General features: G+C 32.4%; 1 protein-coding gene across 2 annotated transcripts in view; it reads left to right on the top strand.

The window, feature by feature from the left end:
• LOC136091207 (ammonium transporter Rh type C-like) overlaps window positions 1–2,243 on the top strand; it is a 58,881-nt gene extending 56,638 nt beyond the window's left edge. For both annotated transcript variants that reach the window (XM_065818276.1, XM_065818277.1), the window contains exons 9-10: window positions 1,894–1,961; window positions 2,043–2,243. In XM_065818276.1, coding sequence (XP_065674348.1) covers window positions 1,894–1,961; window positions 2,043–2,135 — 161 coding nt within the window. In that variant the 3' untranslated portion in view covers window positions 2,136–2,243. The remainder of the gene's footprint in view (window positions 1–1,893; window positions 1,962–2,042) is intronic.
• Window positions 2,244–16,112: the final 13,869 nt, after the last annotated feature.

Here is a 16,112-nt window from a genome sequence, read left to right as displayed (position 1 = left end):
TTTGCAGTGTGTTTGGGATCGTTGTCTTGCTGAAAAACCCATTATATTGGCATATTCCATTCAGCATGAGGTAACATAACATCTTTCAGGATATTTTTATACATGAAACGGTCCATTATTCCATCGTTTCGATGTATTGGACCTAGACGACTGGCCGGTCGACGAACACGGCAAATGCCATCGCTCCCAATGATGTTGAACTTCGATTCATCACTGAACAGGACAGTTCGGCATTTCTGCACATTCCAGTCAATATGATATGTAGCAAACAGGAGTCTTTTCTTTTGGTTTTTTAGAGAAATCAGCAGTTTCTTTGCAGGGCGTCGAGAAAACAATCTGGCTTCAACAGCACGTCGTCTGATTGTTCGGTCCGATACAGGCAGCTCTAATTGCTTTTGTATCTCGACTGATAATATCCAGGGATCCTTCTTGACGGATCTGAAGATCATAGAATCCTCTCTAGAAGTGGTGGATCGCGGTCTTCCACCTTTTTTATCTGCTGCCAACTTCCCCATAGAACGATATTTGGAACATAGTCTTGAAACGGTCCATTTTTTCACGCGATATTTATCACAAATACTTTTTTGTGACATTCCACGTACGTAATCGCCAATAATATTCTTTCTTAGTTCCAATCCAAGACTGTCGGGAGCCATTTTTGCACTTGAAGTCATAAAAATAATTAAAATAAATAATCACGCTTCTCAAGGCTTACCGTGTTACATTTACCTTGTGATGATACAATAATGCTCTGTGGAACACAACGTCTTGGTTGGATGTGGACTGTATTGATGTAATGAAACACTTGTTGTATTTCACTTCTTGTATTGATGTTCTTCGATAAAACACTTTGATAAAACTCACTTCGATAAACTGTCTTGATAATACTGACTGATTGACTTCCATATACTGACTGAATTACATGTCGATTTACATGTCTCTTATATAGTAAAATGAACCTGTGTGAACCTGTTCTGGAAGATTCTAGATGCTTTTTTTGGATGCTTCTTTTGGATGCGTCTGGATGTTTCTGATATTTCTGGATGCTACTGGATGCTTCCAGATGCTTCTTCTGGAAACTTCTGGAAGCTTCTGCATGCTTTTGGAAACTTCTGGATACTTTCTTTAATTATTGAAAAACTTCCGTGACGTTGACACAGACCAGACTTAAGAAAATGAAACAAACCAAAAAAGTTGCAGTTGTTTTGTCCGCTGCAAAATGGCACTTGTCAACGATATTCTGCCTGTGTGCTGTCACCTGTCAGTTGATTGCTCATGTCATGGCATGCTATGACTCCAGACTCCTGAACTGTTTGCTGTGGTAGTATAGTTCGTTTCGTTTTTAAGACATGTAAAATTAGAAACACTTTTAGCATTGTTCGATGTTGGTTGCAAACGTTTTGTCCAATACTGTATATATATATATATATCTATATATATATATCTATATATATATATCTATATATATATATCTATATATATATATCTATATATATATATCTATATATATATATCTATATATATATATCTATATATATATATATATATATATATATATATATATATATATATATATATATATATATATATATCTATATATATATATATATATATATATATATATATATATATATATATATATATATATATATATATATATATATATAGATATATATATATATATATATATAGTTGCATATGTTGGTCACGATCAGTATAGTTTAAAGTTTAAACCATATTGTTTGTGTCAGATTAAGGGGCGTTTTACCTTACTACCACCCCAACTAAATACTTTTTATACTGCAAGTCAACAAACTGAAACTGATTTGACACCAGTTTTAATTTGTTTCATTTGGCATCATTTAAGTTTTATTCCTGATTTGACATTTTTAGGAATTGTGATATCTTTTTTGGACAGTCCAGATGATGATAATCGTTATGACGATAAAGGAGAGTTTGAGGTGATTTTTTGTTGAAATAAAAAATCTTTTAATTTATTTTTATTTTGTTGTTGTCATTGTTATTATTATTTTTCTGTATAGACTCCTGAACATTTGCACCTCCCAGTTAGCCATCAAATAAGTGGCGTAGAGCTGATGGTAAAGTCAAACAAAAATGTATTAAACAGCGAGTGAGACATGGGATTGTTTCTTAAGTGTCGAAATTAGTGAAGCGCTATATATTTTTATTTTATGTATGTTTTGAATGATAGCACAAAAAAAAGTAGATAAAGAAGGCTGTTATGCGTATTGTTTTCTTTAGGGGTGATCCATAAAGTACGCACGCCAAAAGTTTAGGAAATTGACCCTTCCTCCTTGTTGCCATGTTGCCCACCTACCCCATCCCCTATAAAAGTAACAAGTAAATGCTTAAAAACACCCTAAGTACGTACGCTTTTGAAATCCCTCCCTCTTCCTTTTTTTTCTTTTTTTTTTTTTTAAATTTTAATTTAAAAAAAATTTAGTTACTTTATTCAATGCGTTTTGCAAATTTACAGCATCTCCAGAATGTCAGTTTGGCCGATAGGTCAATGCGTGCAACTCCACGTTTAAGGCTTCGTGATCGAATCGCAGTCGTGTCATTATGTGCTTTCGTCGGCTTCTTTTAATTACATACTTTTTCTTTTTTTATTCGATTTTTAGTTTTTTTTTCTTTGGTTTTTTCTTTATTTCCTTAATACCTTTTTCTTTTACTTTCTTTTCTTTTCGTTTTTTTTTTCGTTGTTTCCTTGTTTTTCTTTACCTCTCTTTTTCTTGTTTTTTTTTTTTTTTAATTGATTTAATTATTCAAATAACTCCGTAAAAAACGAGTCTTAAGCGAAAAGCCTAAAATCTGTTTATTGCGGACTCAAAAAAAGAATTGCCTTAAATATGCGTCCTCCTCATTTAGGGCAAATGTATAAGAGGGTGGCATGTATGTGCAAAAAGGGACACTACCCACCCCTTATGCATACATTTTTTTATGTAGGCAAACTAGGATCTTTAGTCAGAAAATTAACTTTTCTATTGGTTAGCTGGCGATTCTTAATCAATCATAAACAATGATTTTTAGGATTTAAAAACTAGGACTAAATTACCTCTTGTAGATATACATCAGTTAATTGAACTTTAATTAAGCAAGTATTATTTTATACGCGAAAATAATATCCGAATTTAAACTAATTCAGACTCATTTGGTTTATCGTTTGTTTTTTTTATCAGTCTTAGCTGAAACATTTTTACAAAATATAGAGAAAAAGCTCATAATATATTCTTTGTTAATTCATTCCAACCAATAACTTACTCAAGATATGTGGATTATACCCATGCTCGTTTCAATTCCAAAGAAAAATAAGAACTGTTTTTAAAGAACTTTTTTTAAAACTTTAAATAAAAAAAGTCCCTCCATAAAATAAACTGTTGAACTTAAAAACAAAAGAAACAACTTAATTGTTAGATATTGTATTACAAATACAATGAGCGGATTTTATGAGTTTCAAGTAGACCGTAAGGATACGATAACCAATGTTCGAATAAAACCAAACTCCAACATCAAACCAAACATAATCAGTGGCGTCTTTAACGGATTTTTTGTAGAGAAAAACAAATCTGCTCTCAAAAACACCTCTAACATGAAATTGATTTCCTCATAGATACATTTTTTGAAAAAGGTTATAACAAAAGTAATCTTAGCAAAATAACCAAAAACTATTTTTTTAGATGTAGTAAAAAATACAACATCTAAAAAGTTAGATAAACAACAGTTTGTTAAACTACCTTGCATACTTATTATTAGATACTAGATAATCGGTATCGTATAAGTCGATAACGAGAAAAATGGTCTCGTATCGCGTGGTATCGCTAATATACTAACGTCGATACTATCAGTATTAGTTCGATACCACTAGATACCGAGAAGGAAGGTCTCGTATCGTGTGGTATCGCTTATGTTCGAATGTCGATACTATCGCTTCGATACCAAACGATACCGATAATAAAAAGAATCGTATAGTATCGCATGGTCTCGAATTGAGACTCTCAATAAAACAAAAAAACAAAAAATTGAAGTGTGACTTATTGAGTTTTTTATTAACAAAATACAAGTACAATTGCTTTTTAGAGATTTAGTTATTGTTTTTTAATAATCTACAATACTTTGGCTATTGTCCATTCGTTGTTTTTTCCTTTGCCGTACTTTTATTGGTATTTTAGGATTTTCTTCTATTAATATTTGCAATGATAAGTCTGATTCATGTCCTATATCACTTTCATTTTCTTGTTCGATGGGCCATTTTTTAATGTAATTTTCAAAAGCGGAATAATTCTGCATTATAAATACAAGCTTGTCTGCGTTGTCACTATCGAGATTGTATCTACGATCAGTGATGACAAGGCCAGAAGCAGAAAAAGCTTTTTCAGATGATGCAGATGTTGGTGGAGTTGCCAACCAAGATCTTGCAACACCCGAAAGGAGAGGAAGTTCCGCTCCATACTGCTTCCAGCATGCTAAGGTGTCAGTTTTTCCTGCAATTTTGGATCTTATTGTTTTTTGGTATTTTTCCATTTCAAATTTAATAGGAAGGTTTTCGCGTATATGATGTAAAGTATCTTCCTTATACTTTCCTAAAATAATATTGTACTCATTTTCCTCCCAACCTTGTGCATTATCAGCAACGGAATCGTTACTACCGTTGTTATTACTGGAGCTTGAGACAGACAATGAAGAATTCTCAAAGTATTCTTTGGTTGGGATGGTTTTCAACCAGTTTTTGAATACTTTCATCGTCAACATCAACAAGATTTCCACGAAAAAATAGATGAAGGTAATGTCCTAGTGCAAATGCGGGTAATTTACGGCCTTTGTCTGGGAATCTCTTATTTAGTTCTGATAATAAGTCCTTCAAGAAATTTTCTACTAATTTGTTGTTTCCATGAGTAACATAATTATTTTTCTTTCTCGATGAAGTTGATGAGTGCTGTTACTTTCCAAAGTAACATGTCAATTCGGATCTCTGTGTCAGAAGATAAAAAAACTGGTAATTTTTTAACAGATTTAAGCACTGGAACAATAGCTTCAAAGAGTAGAAACTGTTCATCTGTAGGTACAGTTTTCTTCCAATCATCACCTTCTGTATCGCGTAAGTATATGAGTGGAACCTTCAGTCGAAGCATGACGTGCAGCATATTGTAATGGCTGTTCCATCTCGTGGTTACTGTGGAGGGTAACTTGAGATAACTCACATCTAACCTAGAACACGCATCTTTCAACGAAGCACTGAAAGCTGTCGAGCTGGCTTTAAGAAAAGCATCTTTCAGTTCCGGGGTACCCTCAACTGTTCTTTGAATTGCAGTATTGAGTTTGTGATCACTGCATGTAACATAATCTTCTTCTTTAGTTATTAAAGACACACTGGTGTTTAGAGCACATGCCATATTTGATGCCTGATCAATAACACACAGTTTTTTGGGTATTTTTTTTAATGATTTAGGGTATGAGAGTGTGTTATCAAGTGCTTTTGTAATGTTGATACCTGTGTGTCGCTCTTTGAATAGGAACACTTCTAATGTAAATTTCTTTAGGGCAAAGTCTGGCGAGATATAATGAAATGTCACGGACATGTAAGAACCATTTGCCCTCGATGTCGGTGGTTATGGCAACCTGATAAGGATTTATGAGCTCTTTTTCCATAACTTCATGCATTACTACCTTCAGTGTATGGTAAAGCTGAGGGAGTTTATTTTTTGAGAAAGTCGTTGAATGTTTTATTGTAGCATTTGGTAATATTTTGTTCATAAACCTCTTAAAATTTTCAGAATCAGCAAAACTGAACGTCAAGCACTCTGTAGCAATCAAAGTAATGATGTCATGATCAACTACTAATTGACGCCGATCTTGAAGTGGCCACTTTTTTGTAACCGCCTTCTTCGGTGGAGTGAGAGTTTTGAAGGCTACATCTTTTGCGGTATTCTTTTTTTTGAAGTTCGATGAATAACTTCCTATGTTGTGTTTGAATACGTTTTCGCAAGCCAGTAGTATTTGCTTGCTTTGTTGCAAACTTATTTCCACAAGTTTTACACAGAGCAGATTCTTCTGAAAATGTAAAATACAGTTTAATAACAAATAAAATGGTTTTACTTTTTTATTATTATTTTATTTCTATTAAAAACAACCGGGACGCTTCGAACTCACTTGGGACTGAGGCAAAACTAAGTTCTGGGGGCATTTACTGTAAATTTTACCTCTAAAAAATGTCAAAAGAGTTAAATAATTTCAAAAATATTATTACTAAAAAAAGACCCTTTGATAAGCGTGAATTAAATTTTTTTTTTTACAATTAGTACTAGGTATCTTTATATAAAACAAAAACAAATTCAGAGTGGGTCGTCATACAACCTGGCCATCAATTTAGCACACTGTGCTTTGCGATTTACGAATTAATGCTACGCCAATTAAATTAATTTTTTTTTACATCTTAATAGTTAATAAACGATAATAGTTATAACGTAAAAATGTAAAAAAAACCTGCATTTTTAGTTAAAAAAAAATTAAAAAAAATGAAATTCTCATGAAAGACTTGAACATAGAACTCCGTGCTTATATGCCATGCCATAACTTTATCCGCTTGGCTACGCAAGCTTACGAGTTATAAAGTTAATATATGTAACAATAATTCTGCCGGTAATTAATTTTAGAATTATTTCCCGATATTGCCTTCAATTACCTTTGAGATAAAGTATAAAAAATACTTAGTAAGTAGTGCTTACCTATATTTTTCTTGAAATAATTCCAGATTAAAGGCATAACGAGTGAAGATTAGTTTAGTTGTTGAATGTTGATCACAGAACAAAGTGAGAATTACGATACCACGAGAGATTTAATTAAAGTAACGATACCAGAAGAGAAATTAAAATATGAATGCGATATCACACAATTAATTAAATTAAAATAACTGTAGTGACTGTTACGAAATCAATTCTCTTTGAACAATCATTTCTAATAAGCGTTTAGAATAATCATTAACAATTGCATCACAAGCAATTCCCTTTGGAGGATTATATGAAAAACTCTAATTAATGATAGTTACAAAACTAATTCCCTTTGAACAACCATTTCTAATACTCGTTTAGAATAATCATTAACCATTGCATCACAAGCAATTTTCTTTGAAAAATTATATGAAAAACACTCTTTAATGATTGCTAAACTATTCCTTTGGAGATTATATCCGCACAGAAAATTTTCGCTTGAATGGAATAAAAATTCGATAGAGTTGGAATAACGACATGGAAAATTACACATTGCAGGGGCTGATCCAGGTCATTGTTATAGGGGCGTAGTCGGACCAAAAAAATATATAAAAAATGAGGTTTGCGTTTTTTCAAAATAAAACAACTGTTTCATTTGATATTTAGAATGATTTTAGAAAGGTTATAAGATAGTGAGTAATAATATATTGAATGGTTATATAAATTTTTTTTATTTTTTCTTATTTTTTTAATTTTATCAATAATATTTTGAAGTTTGACGTTTCTTAGGTAGGGGAAGGGGGTAGTTACCCCAAATACCACCCCCCTCCTTTACCTTTTTGTCTGCCCTTACACACTGTTTAACATAATTTAATAATTTGTAAAAATTTAATATAGAAATAAATGTTGAAAAAATCTTTTCTTCCCTTTTATTCACGGTAAGAAAAATTGTAATGAGGATAACAGATGAGAAATTAAAATACAGAAATTAAAATACAGAAATACCACACAATCATTTAAATCAAAACAAAGAAACCAGATGAGAAGTTAAATAATAAACATGATGTCATACAACCAGCTTAGAGAACTTTTTTTAATAATAAATGAGCCATATATATATCTCATTAATTATACGAATTTACTACTTCAAATTACAAATCGTTTATAAAAATAACATGGAAGTTCTCATGATGACCCGAAATGCAATACCAAATGTTACTATCGGTACCAAACATTACCAACATAACCGATAACTTTTGATACTAGTATCGATATTGATACCGCAAGGTATCGCACCGAGACCAAACAATACCAACATAACCGATACTTTTGATACCAGTATCGCATGATCTCGATATCGATACTGTATGGTATCGCAGCGATACCAATCAATACCAACATAACCGATACTTTCGATACCAGTATCGCATGATCTCGAAGTCGATACTGTAAAATATCGCATCGAGACCAAACGATACCAAACGGTACCAACATTAACAATACTTTCGATACTAGTATTGCGTGATTTCGATACCAATACTGTATGGTATCGCACTGATACCAGATGAGAAAACAAGACTCGAGACCGATTATCTAGTGTCTACTTATTATCGTTGCAAAACTCCAAAGAAAATTTTGAAAGCAAAACATCAGAGTCATATTTACTTCAGCTCCTAATTTAAATAACATGTTATGCAACAACAAAACAAAACTACCTCAGAATTCAAATCCGAGTGTTTACCAACTTAAATCACACGCGGTAATATATATATATATATATATATATATATATATATATATATATACACTCAATTCTCTTTTTATGCAGGGGTTTTTTTATCTTCTTCTTTTTCTTTCGGCATTTCCCATTTAGGGGTTGCCACAGCGGATCAAACTTCTCCATCTAGCCCTGTCGTGAGTGTCCTCCACTGACACACCAGCCACTCTCATATCCTCCACCACTGCATCTATAAACCTCCTCTTAGGTCTACCTCTCCTCCTCTTACCTGGAAGTTCCATCCCAAAAACCTTCCTGCCAATATAGCTCTCCTGTCTCCTCTGTACATGTCCAAACCATCTCAATCTCGATTCATTACTTTATCTCCAAAACATACTACATGTGCTGATCCTCTAATAAACTCATTTCTGATCCTATCCTTCTTCGTCACTCCAAATGAGAATCTTAGCATCCTCATCTCAGACACCTCCATCTCCCTCATTTGTCTCTTTGTCAGTGCCACTGTCTCCAGTCCATACAACATAGCAGGTCTCACTACTGTCCTATAGATCTTACCCTTCATTCTAGCCGACACCCTTCTATCACAGATCACACCCGACACTTTGTGCCATCCACACCACCCTGCTTGCACTCTCTTCTTTACCTCTCTTTCACTTCCTCCATTACTCTGTACTCTCGACCCTAAGTAGGTAAACTCGTCGATCTTTACCAAATCAACTCCTTGTAACTGGACCTGTCTACGGTGCAACAGAAAATTCTTTTTTTTATTAATTTTTTTTAACTCTTAGTGCGTATTTGATAATTCGTTTGAAAACAAAGCATTTTAAAACAAATTTTTTTTGTATTTTGAAAACAAAGCATGCTTTGAAAAAAGGTTGTTCACGGAAGCAAAAATTGAATTTTCGATAAAAAAAAGTTTACTTTCGAAATTCTAAATTTTTCTTCGAAATATTTTTTCAGGGATTAGAACCCCAACGGTCTTCTTGCAGGGATTAGAACCCTCAGGATAAGATAGGGGGTTGATATTTTGTGAAATTTTGTGAAAAAGGGAGGAGGGGGATCTGAAAAGTTTTTTGCGTGACATAATTTGCAAATGACCCCTTGCATCTACACGGTGAAATGTTTCATATAAAATATTAGCTCTCTCAAAGTGAATAAAACCTACCTATAGCAAAAGCTACTTAAGTGTTTAAGCTACTAAAAATGCTTAAAAGCATCTTCATTCAATATTGAATAAAAAAAGTTTGAACTTCAAATTCAAAATAAAATTCAAAATTATATTTGGTTAAACTATAGCTTATTAGTTGAAATGTGAGGGGGAGGGGGGTGGATTAATAAAAGAAATCAAGTAATTTATGTTTGTTTTATATATTTTTAAATTATATAACTTAAATATTAATGAAACAAAACAATATGAACGCCACGCAGGATAAATTTTGTTTGGTCCAAATGATTTAATATTGTGAAAAAGTCCTTTTGATTTCTTGATAAATATAAAACAAATATGTCTATAATAGTAAAATAAAAGTAAATATAAGTTTTAAAATAAACTATTTAGATATGAAGGGTCTCACAATTTAATTATCTTTAGAGCCCTAGTTAAAGAACGGATTGACACTGTGTATCGGATTGATATAGTATGAAAATCTTTTTAATAATCACATGCAAAGACTGCTAAAAAAAAAACACATAATAAATTTTTTTAATATAATAATTATTGTCATATGTTATGAAGTTGTTTAATAATGCAGGGCCGTCAGGAAAAATCTTTGGACCATTAAAAGGCAGATGCCAAAAAGCATGCGGAAAAACCTTTTTTGGCGAGCCCTCGTTAAATGATCAGTCGTAAACCAAGAAATACAGAAGCTAACTAACAACATTTTGGATTTAAATTAATTGGGATATCGAAAAAAGAAATTTGTAATTTTGATTTTTTATTATTTATAAAAATACTAAAGAAATGAAAAAATAATATAAATAAAATGTTAATATAGTAAATATAATAATATAATATAAAATAGAGAAAAAGTATACAAAAATAGTGTATGATGATATTGTAATAATATTATTTTTACAAACACACGCCCAATGAATCTTTCCCAACCTCTTTTCAGGCCTGGTTGTTTGTATATTATTTTTTAGATATTATGTTAAAACTAAGATTCGGCAAGTTACTTACTGTTAACATTATAATGTTAACATTACAATTCATATATGAATTGTTAACTTTGGCGGAATTTAATTCTAGTTACCATACACAATTACCGGGAGACGTTGTGAAGCTACTTTCAGTGTATTTTAAGTTACTCTTGAGTACTTTTAGTTGTTCTCAAGTGACTGCAGATACCGGTACCGGTAACTAAAAGTAATTTTTTTGGAAGTTGCTGAAATCCTCAAACCCTTAATAGAACTTCAAGAGAGTAAACAAAAAACTTAGTGCTGGATTAGGAGAGAGGTCATTGGGATGGAGGGAGATACTATATTTTAATTTTTTAATTTAACATGAAAGGAAGGGGGCAAATATTTTATTCCGGTGTCACGAAATAAATGTTCCCCATTACAGAATTTCCCCCCGGCCAAAATATTCTTTCCGGGGGGAAAATTTATTTCGAAATAATATTTCCCCCCTCGTAATATCTGTTCCCCTATCTGCGAAATAAAGTTTCCTCCGTGATATTAGTTCCCCCTTAATACTTAATAATATACAAATTGACATAACTTGCGCAATTAAATGCGCATATAGATAGATCTAAATGCTAAATGCTACTTTTGGTTCAAATGCTAAATTAACAAAATCTACATAAAAAAACAAAGTTTCGCTTGAATCGAACGCATCTTTCATAATTTTTTTTGTTATAGAAAGTTTTTTCATGCAAATCTCTAATAAGTTGCTAACAAATTATACTTGTATATTGTTAAAAAAATAACTTCGTGCAAGTTTAAAACGTTTTTAAATGTTTTGAAAAGGTTGTTTGGAATTTTTGTTTGTATATTTATTGATTATGTTATTCAAATCTATATAAGTTTTTTTGTTACGTTTAGTAAAATAATACTATAAATTGCAAATAATTTTTATGATATAACTTTCATTTCATAATTATTATAGTTATTTGCTTTCTGTAACGAACACGAATACTTGCTAACGTTTATAATTCAACTAGTTAAATAAAATTACAAATTACTTGCAAAAATAAGTTGTTTTTATTCGATATAATGATTTAGTTATTTTAAACAAGAATATGGAAAATGAAGAAAGTAAAGCTCTGCAAATGTATCTCGGGAAAAATGAATATCCTTCTAATTATACGAAAGACGATAAAAGAAAACTTCGAAAGAAAGCAGAATCCTTCCGGTTGGTACATGGAGATTTATTTCATATCGGAAATGAAAAAAAACTACAACGTGTGGTAACTGGAGAAAATGAACGAAACCGTATAATACAAACTCTCCACAGCAACATAGTTGGAGGATGTCACTTTGGGCAAAACGCCACTACCAAAAAAGCAACTGATAGGTATTGGTGGAAGTCGATTTCAAAAGACATACGAAAATTTGTAGCATCCTGCCCTGAATGTCAACGTGCGAATCCTAACAACAAACCATCACATGCGACGCTTCATGCAATCCCAGTACATGACATTTTTCACCGTTGGGGAATAGATCTAATTGGTCCGTTGAAAGAAACTAAGAGCGGAAAGAAATATATTGTAGTAGCAACAGAATACCTTACTAGATGGGCTGAAGTTGATTCCATAGCAGCAAAAGACGCGGAATCTGTTCATCGTTTCATTCTCCGTCTGGTATTCAGATTTGGAGCTTGCTACATTCTACTTCATGACCAAGGACGCGAGTTTTGTAACAAGCTCGTGGAAGATCTTTTATTGATATTAAATATGGAATCCGCCAAAACATCAGCATATCATCCTCAGACTAATGGACTGACAGAAAGGTGATAAATGGTTATACTTTTTTTTATCTTTGTACAGTTTTAATAGTAACTTTAAAATTAGTTTTTTGTTTAAAAAAGGAGCATTAATTATTTGCTTTAAATACAACAGTTACTAACTATAATTTATTTATTTAATCTGCACAATAGGTTTAACCAAACATTGATTACCCATTTAATGAAGCTCGTAAACAATGAAGCAAACGACTGGGATGAACTACTGGACCCGGTGGCTTTTGCATATCGAATAAATAAACAAGCTTCTACGAAATACTCTCCCTTTGAGATTATGTATGGAGTTAAAGCTCAGATTCCAATTGATTTAGAAAACCAGACAAGAGAAGTTTTTCAATGGGATACCAAAATCGATGAAGCCAAACAAGGATTACGAATGAAAGATTTCGCTGAAAAAATTGGTGCGAAAAGAAACGCAGCTAAAGAGAACATCGCAATGGCACAAAATATTCAGAAGAAACGTTACGATATTAAACATTCAAGTCAAAAGTTTGCAGTTGGTGACAAAGTTTTGAAATGCAACAGACGTAAAGACACACGAATGGGCGATAAGTTGGCCCAGAGATTTCACGGCCCTTACACGATAATAGAGGTTTTGGACAAAGGAGTTTATCGGTTGCAAGATAAAAAAAGAATATTGTTTTTTAAGTTGATACCGAAACAAACTGTTAACGGTATCAACTTAAAAAGATGGAGTGAACAACGGGATACAGCTATGTCAAATCAGTCTGATGCCTCCGATCAGAATAATGATGAAGTTATAGCAACAGAAACAATCGATAATCAACAAATGGTTTCAAAATCTGAATACTGGATTTCAAAGTACAATCTGACCATTGGAGATAAACAGATCCTGTTTTCAAACGCATGGTTGAACGACAGAATTATTGATGCAGTCAATAAAATGGTTTCAACACATCTTGGTAACAAAAACATTCAATCAACTCTTCTAGTTCAGACACGATCTGGGTTTAAAGTAGTTACCTGTGAGTCCATCATCATTCTTCACGACGTCAACCATTGGGTGACAACTGCATGTATTGACAAAGAGGTTTTGTATTTAGATAGCCTTCATGGTTCTGTTTCAAACTATGTTAAAACTCAAGTGAGACAACTGTATTTTAATTTTGTTAATACCGAGGGTTTTCTTCCAGTAACTGTGGTACCATGCGCACTACAACCGAATGCATCAGACTGTGGTGTTTATGCAGCTGCCTTTGCATTTCAGTTGGTCATTTATGGAAAAGATGGTACGACGCAGACGTTTAAAAACAAAATGATGCGTTCACATCTCATTAGCTGTTTGGAAACATCAATCATCAAACCTTTTCCGATAACCGTCTTACGTAAACGTGGAAAAAATAAAGCGATGCAAACTATTCACATTTAGAACAATTACTGAACAATATTTATAAGTTATTACTGTAAAATGCTGTAAAATACAGGTAATACTGCTAAATTACGGTTTTATTTTTATTGGTTCTTTTTTTTTTTAATGAAATATGGAAGGCATGTGAAAATTTCGCCTTAAGCACCGCCATGCATATCGACGTTCTTGGTATAGGTTCTCGTATTTAACGTTATGGCATGTTATTTTATAATTAAAATAGCGTAACAATAATTATAATAATATAAATAAAAAAACAAACAAACCCTTTATCAAAAAAACCAAAGTTTTGCAACATTTTTAGCGGGAGAACATTTATTACGGGCGGGGATGAAATATTTTATCCTCCCGGAATGTTTATTCTAGAATAAACTTTCCGGGGGGAAGGTTTGTCCCGGTACAAACTTTCCGGGAGGAAAAAAATATGGGGGGAAAATTTGTTTCGCAATACCGGCTCTGAAAAAACTACATTCTATTCAACCAAGAACGTAAAATAAGATGGACGTTCGACGCATTGTTTTAAAAAAAAGATACGCGAGTTACGGAACTGTTTGGAGAACAATAGGAAAACAATAGGGAGAATTGCAAAATGTAGAAATATTTTTATTAGGTTTGACATATTTTTATTAGGTTTTATTAGAGTTAACAGATCCAACTACTGTATCAAATATATTAAACAACTTTTTTGTTACTATCCAAAATAAACTTTAAAACAAAAACTTTTTTTTACTGACTATTTCAACTCCAAATTCTAATACGTTCTTTATTGATCCTGTCACAGAGAATGAAATCTCTGGTCTTATTAAAACCACTCTTAAAACTGGAAAAAGCTTTGGTCCTAATAGCCTTCCTACATTCCTTCTTAAACTTATTCCAGACATAATTTCTAAACCTCTCAGTATTATTATAAATAACTCATTTCAAAACGGTTTATTCCCAGATGCTTTCAAAGTTGCGAAAGTCATTCCAATATTTAAGAAAGGTTCTATAATGGATATGTCTAACTACCGACCTATCTCTCTTCTTTCAAACCTAAGCAAACTCTTCGAAAAAGCTATGCATAAGAGGCTCTATGCATTTTTGAATAAATTTAAATGCCTTTACAAACACCAGTATGGGTTTCGTGCTAATCATTCCACGACTCACTTATTAAAATTACTGAGTCAATTAGAAAAGCTCTTGATAATAAAAACTTTGCATGCGGTGTCTTTGTAGATCTACAAAAAGCTTTTGATACAGTAGATCATTCTATCCTACTCAAGAAATTAGAATATTATGGAACCAGAGGAATACCTCTTAAATGGTTTACCTCCTATCTTCACAACAGATCTCAGTTTGTCTTAGTCGGTGACTCAAAATCTACTCAAATAAAATGTTCCAACGGTGTTCCTCAAGGCTCAGTATTAGGACCACTACTTTTTCTTCTCTATATTAATGACCTCAATAACTCAATTAAGTATGCAACTCCTTACCACTTTGCTGATGATACTAACTTGCTCATTATCAACAAATCTTTAAAAAAAATTAACAAATACATTAATCATGATCTTGCCAATTTAGTTCAGTGGCTTCGCTCAAATAAGCTTTCCCTCAACTGTAACAAAACTGAAATGGTCATATTCAAATCTAAAAAAACAAAAATCAATAAAAATTTAAACTTTAGATTAAGTGGCCAGAAATTCATTCCTGTAAACTCAATCAAATATCTTGGAATTATAATTGATTCCAACCTATCGTTTGTATCCCACCTCAAAGACTTAGCCTTAAAATTGAGCAGATCAAATGGAATGCTGGCTAAAGTTTGCCATTATGTCAATCTGAAAGCATTGTTAAACATATATCATGCCATTTTTGGCTCGTATATACGATATGCTTGTCAAATAGGGGACAATCTCAACAGCAAGAAGTTTTAAGGATATCTCATCTTCAAAACAATGCTTTAAAAATAATACATTTTTAGAATTACAAATCCAATCCTAATGTGCTTTATCTTACTTCTAAGATCCTTAAACTATGTGACCTTGTTCAATTCTTGAATTGCCAGTTTGTCTGGAACCACCAACACAAAAACCTACCTCTTACCTTCAACAATTTCTTCCCAAAAAATGCAAATAACCGATACTATCTTCGATCAACTGATAATCTCAATCTTGCAGTCTTAAATCATCGTTCTGTTACTTATGGATATAAGTCCATAAAAAACCAAAGTATAAAATCTTGGAATAACCTTCCCTATGACCTAAAAGCTCTCCATTCAATTTATGTTTTTAAGAGTAACCTATTCCATTCCTTCCTAATCAA

This window comes from Hydra vulgaris, chromosome 14, assembly GCF_038396675.1.
Source record: "Hydra vulgaris chromosome 14, alternate assembly HydraT2T_AEP".
Classification (NCBI taxonomy): domain Eukaryota; kingdom Metazoa; phylum Cnidaria; class Hydrozoa; order Anthoathecata; family Hydridae; genus Hydra; species Hydra vulgaris.
This window is presented reverse-complemented; position numbering and strand designations above follow the sequence as displayed.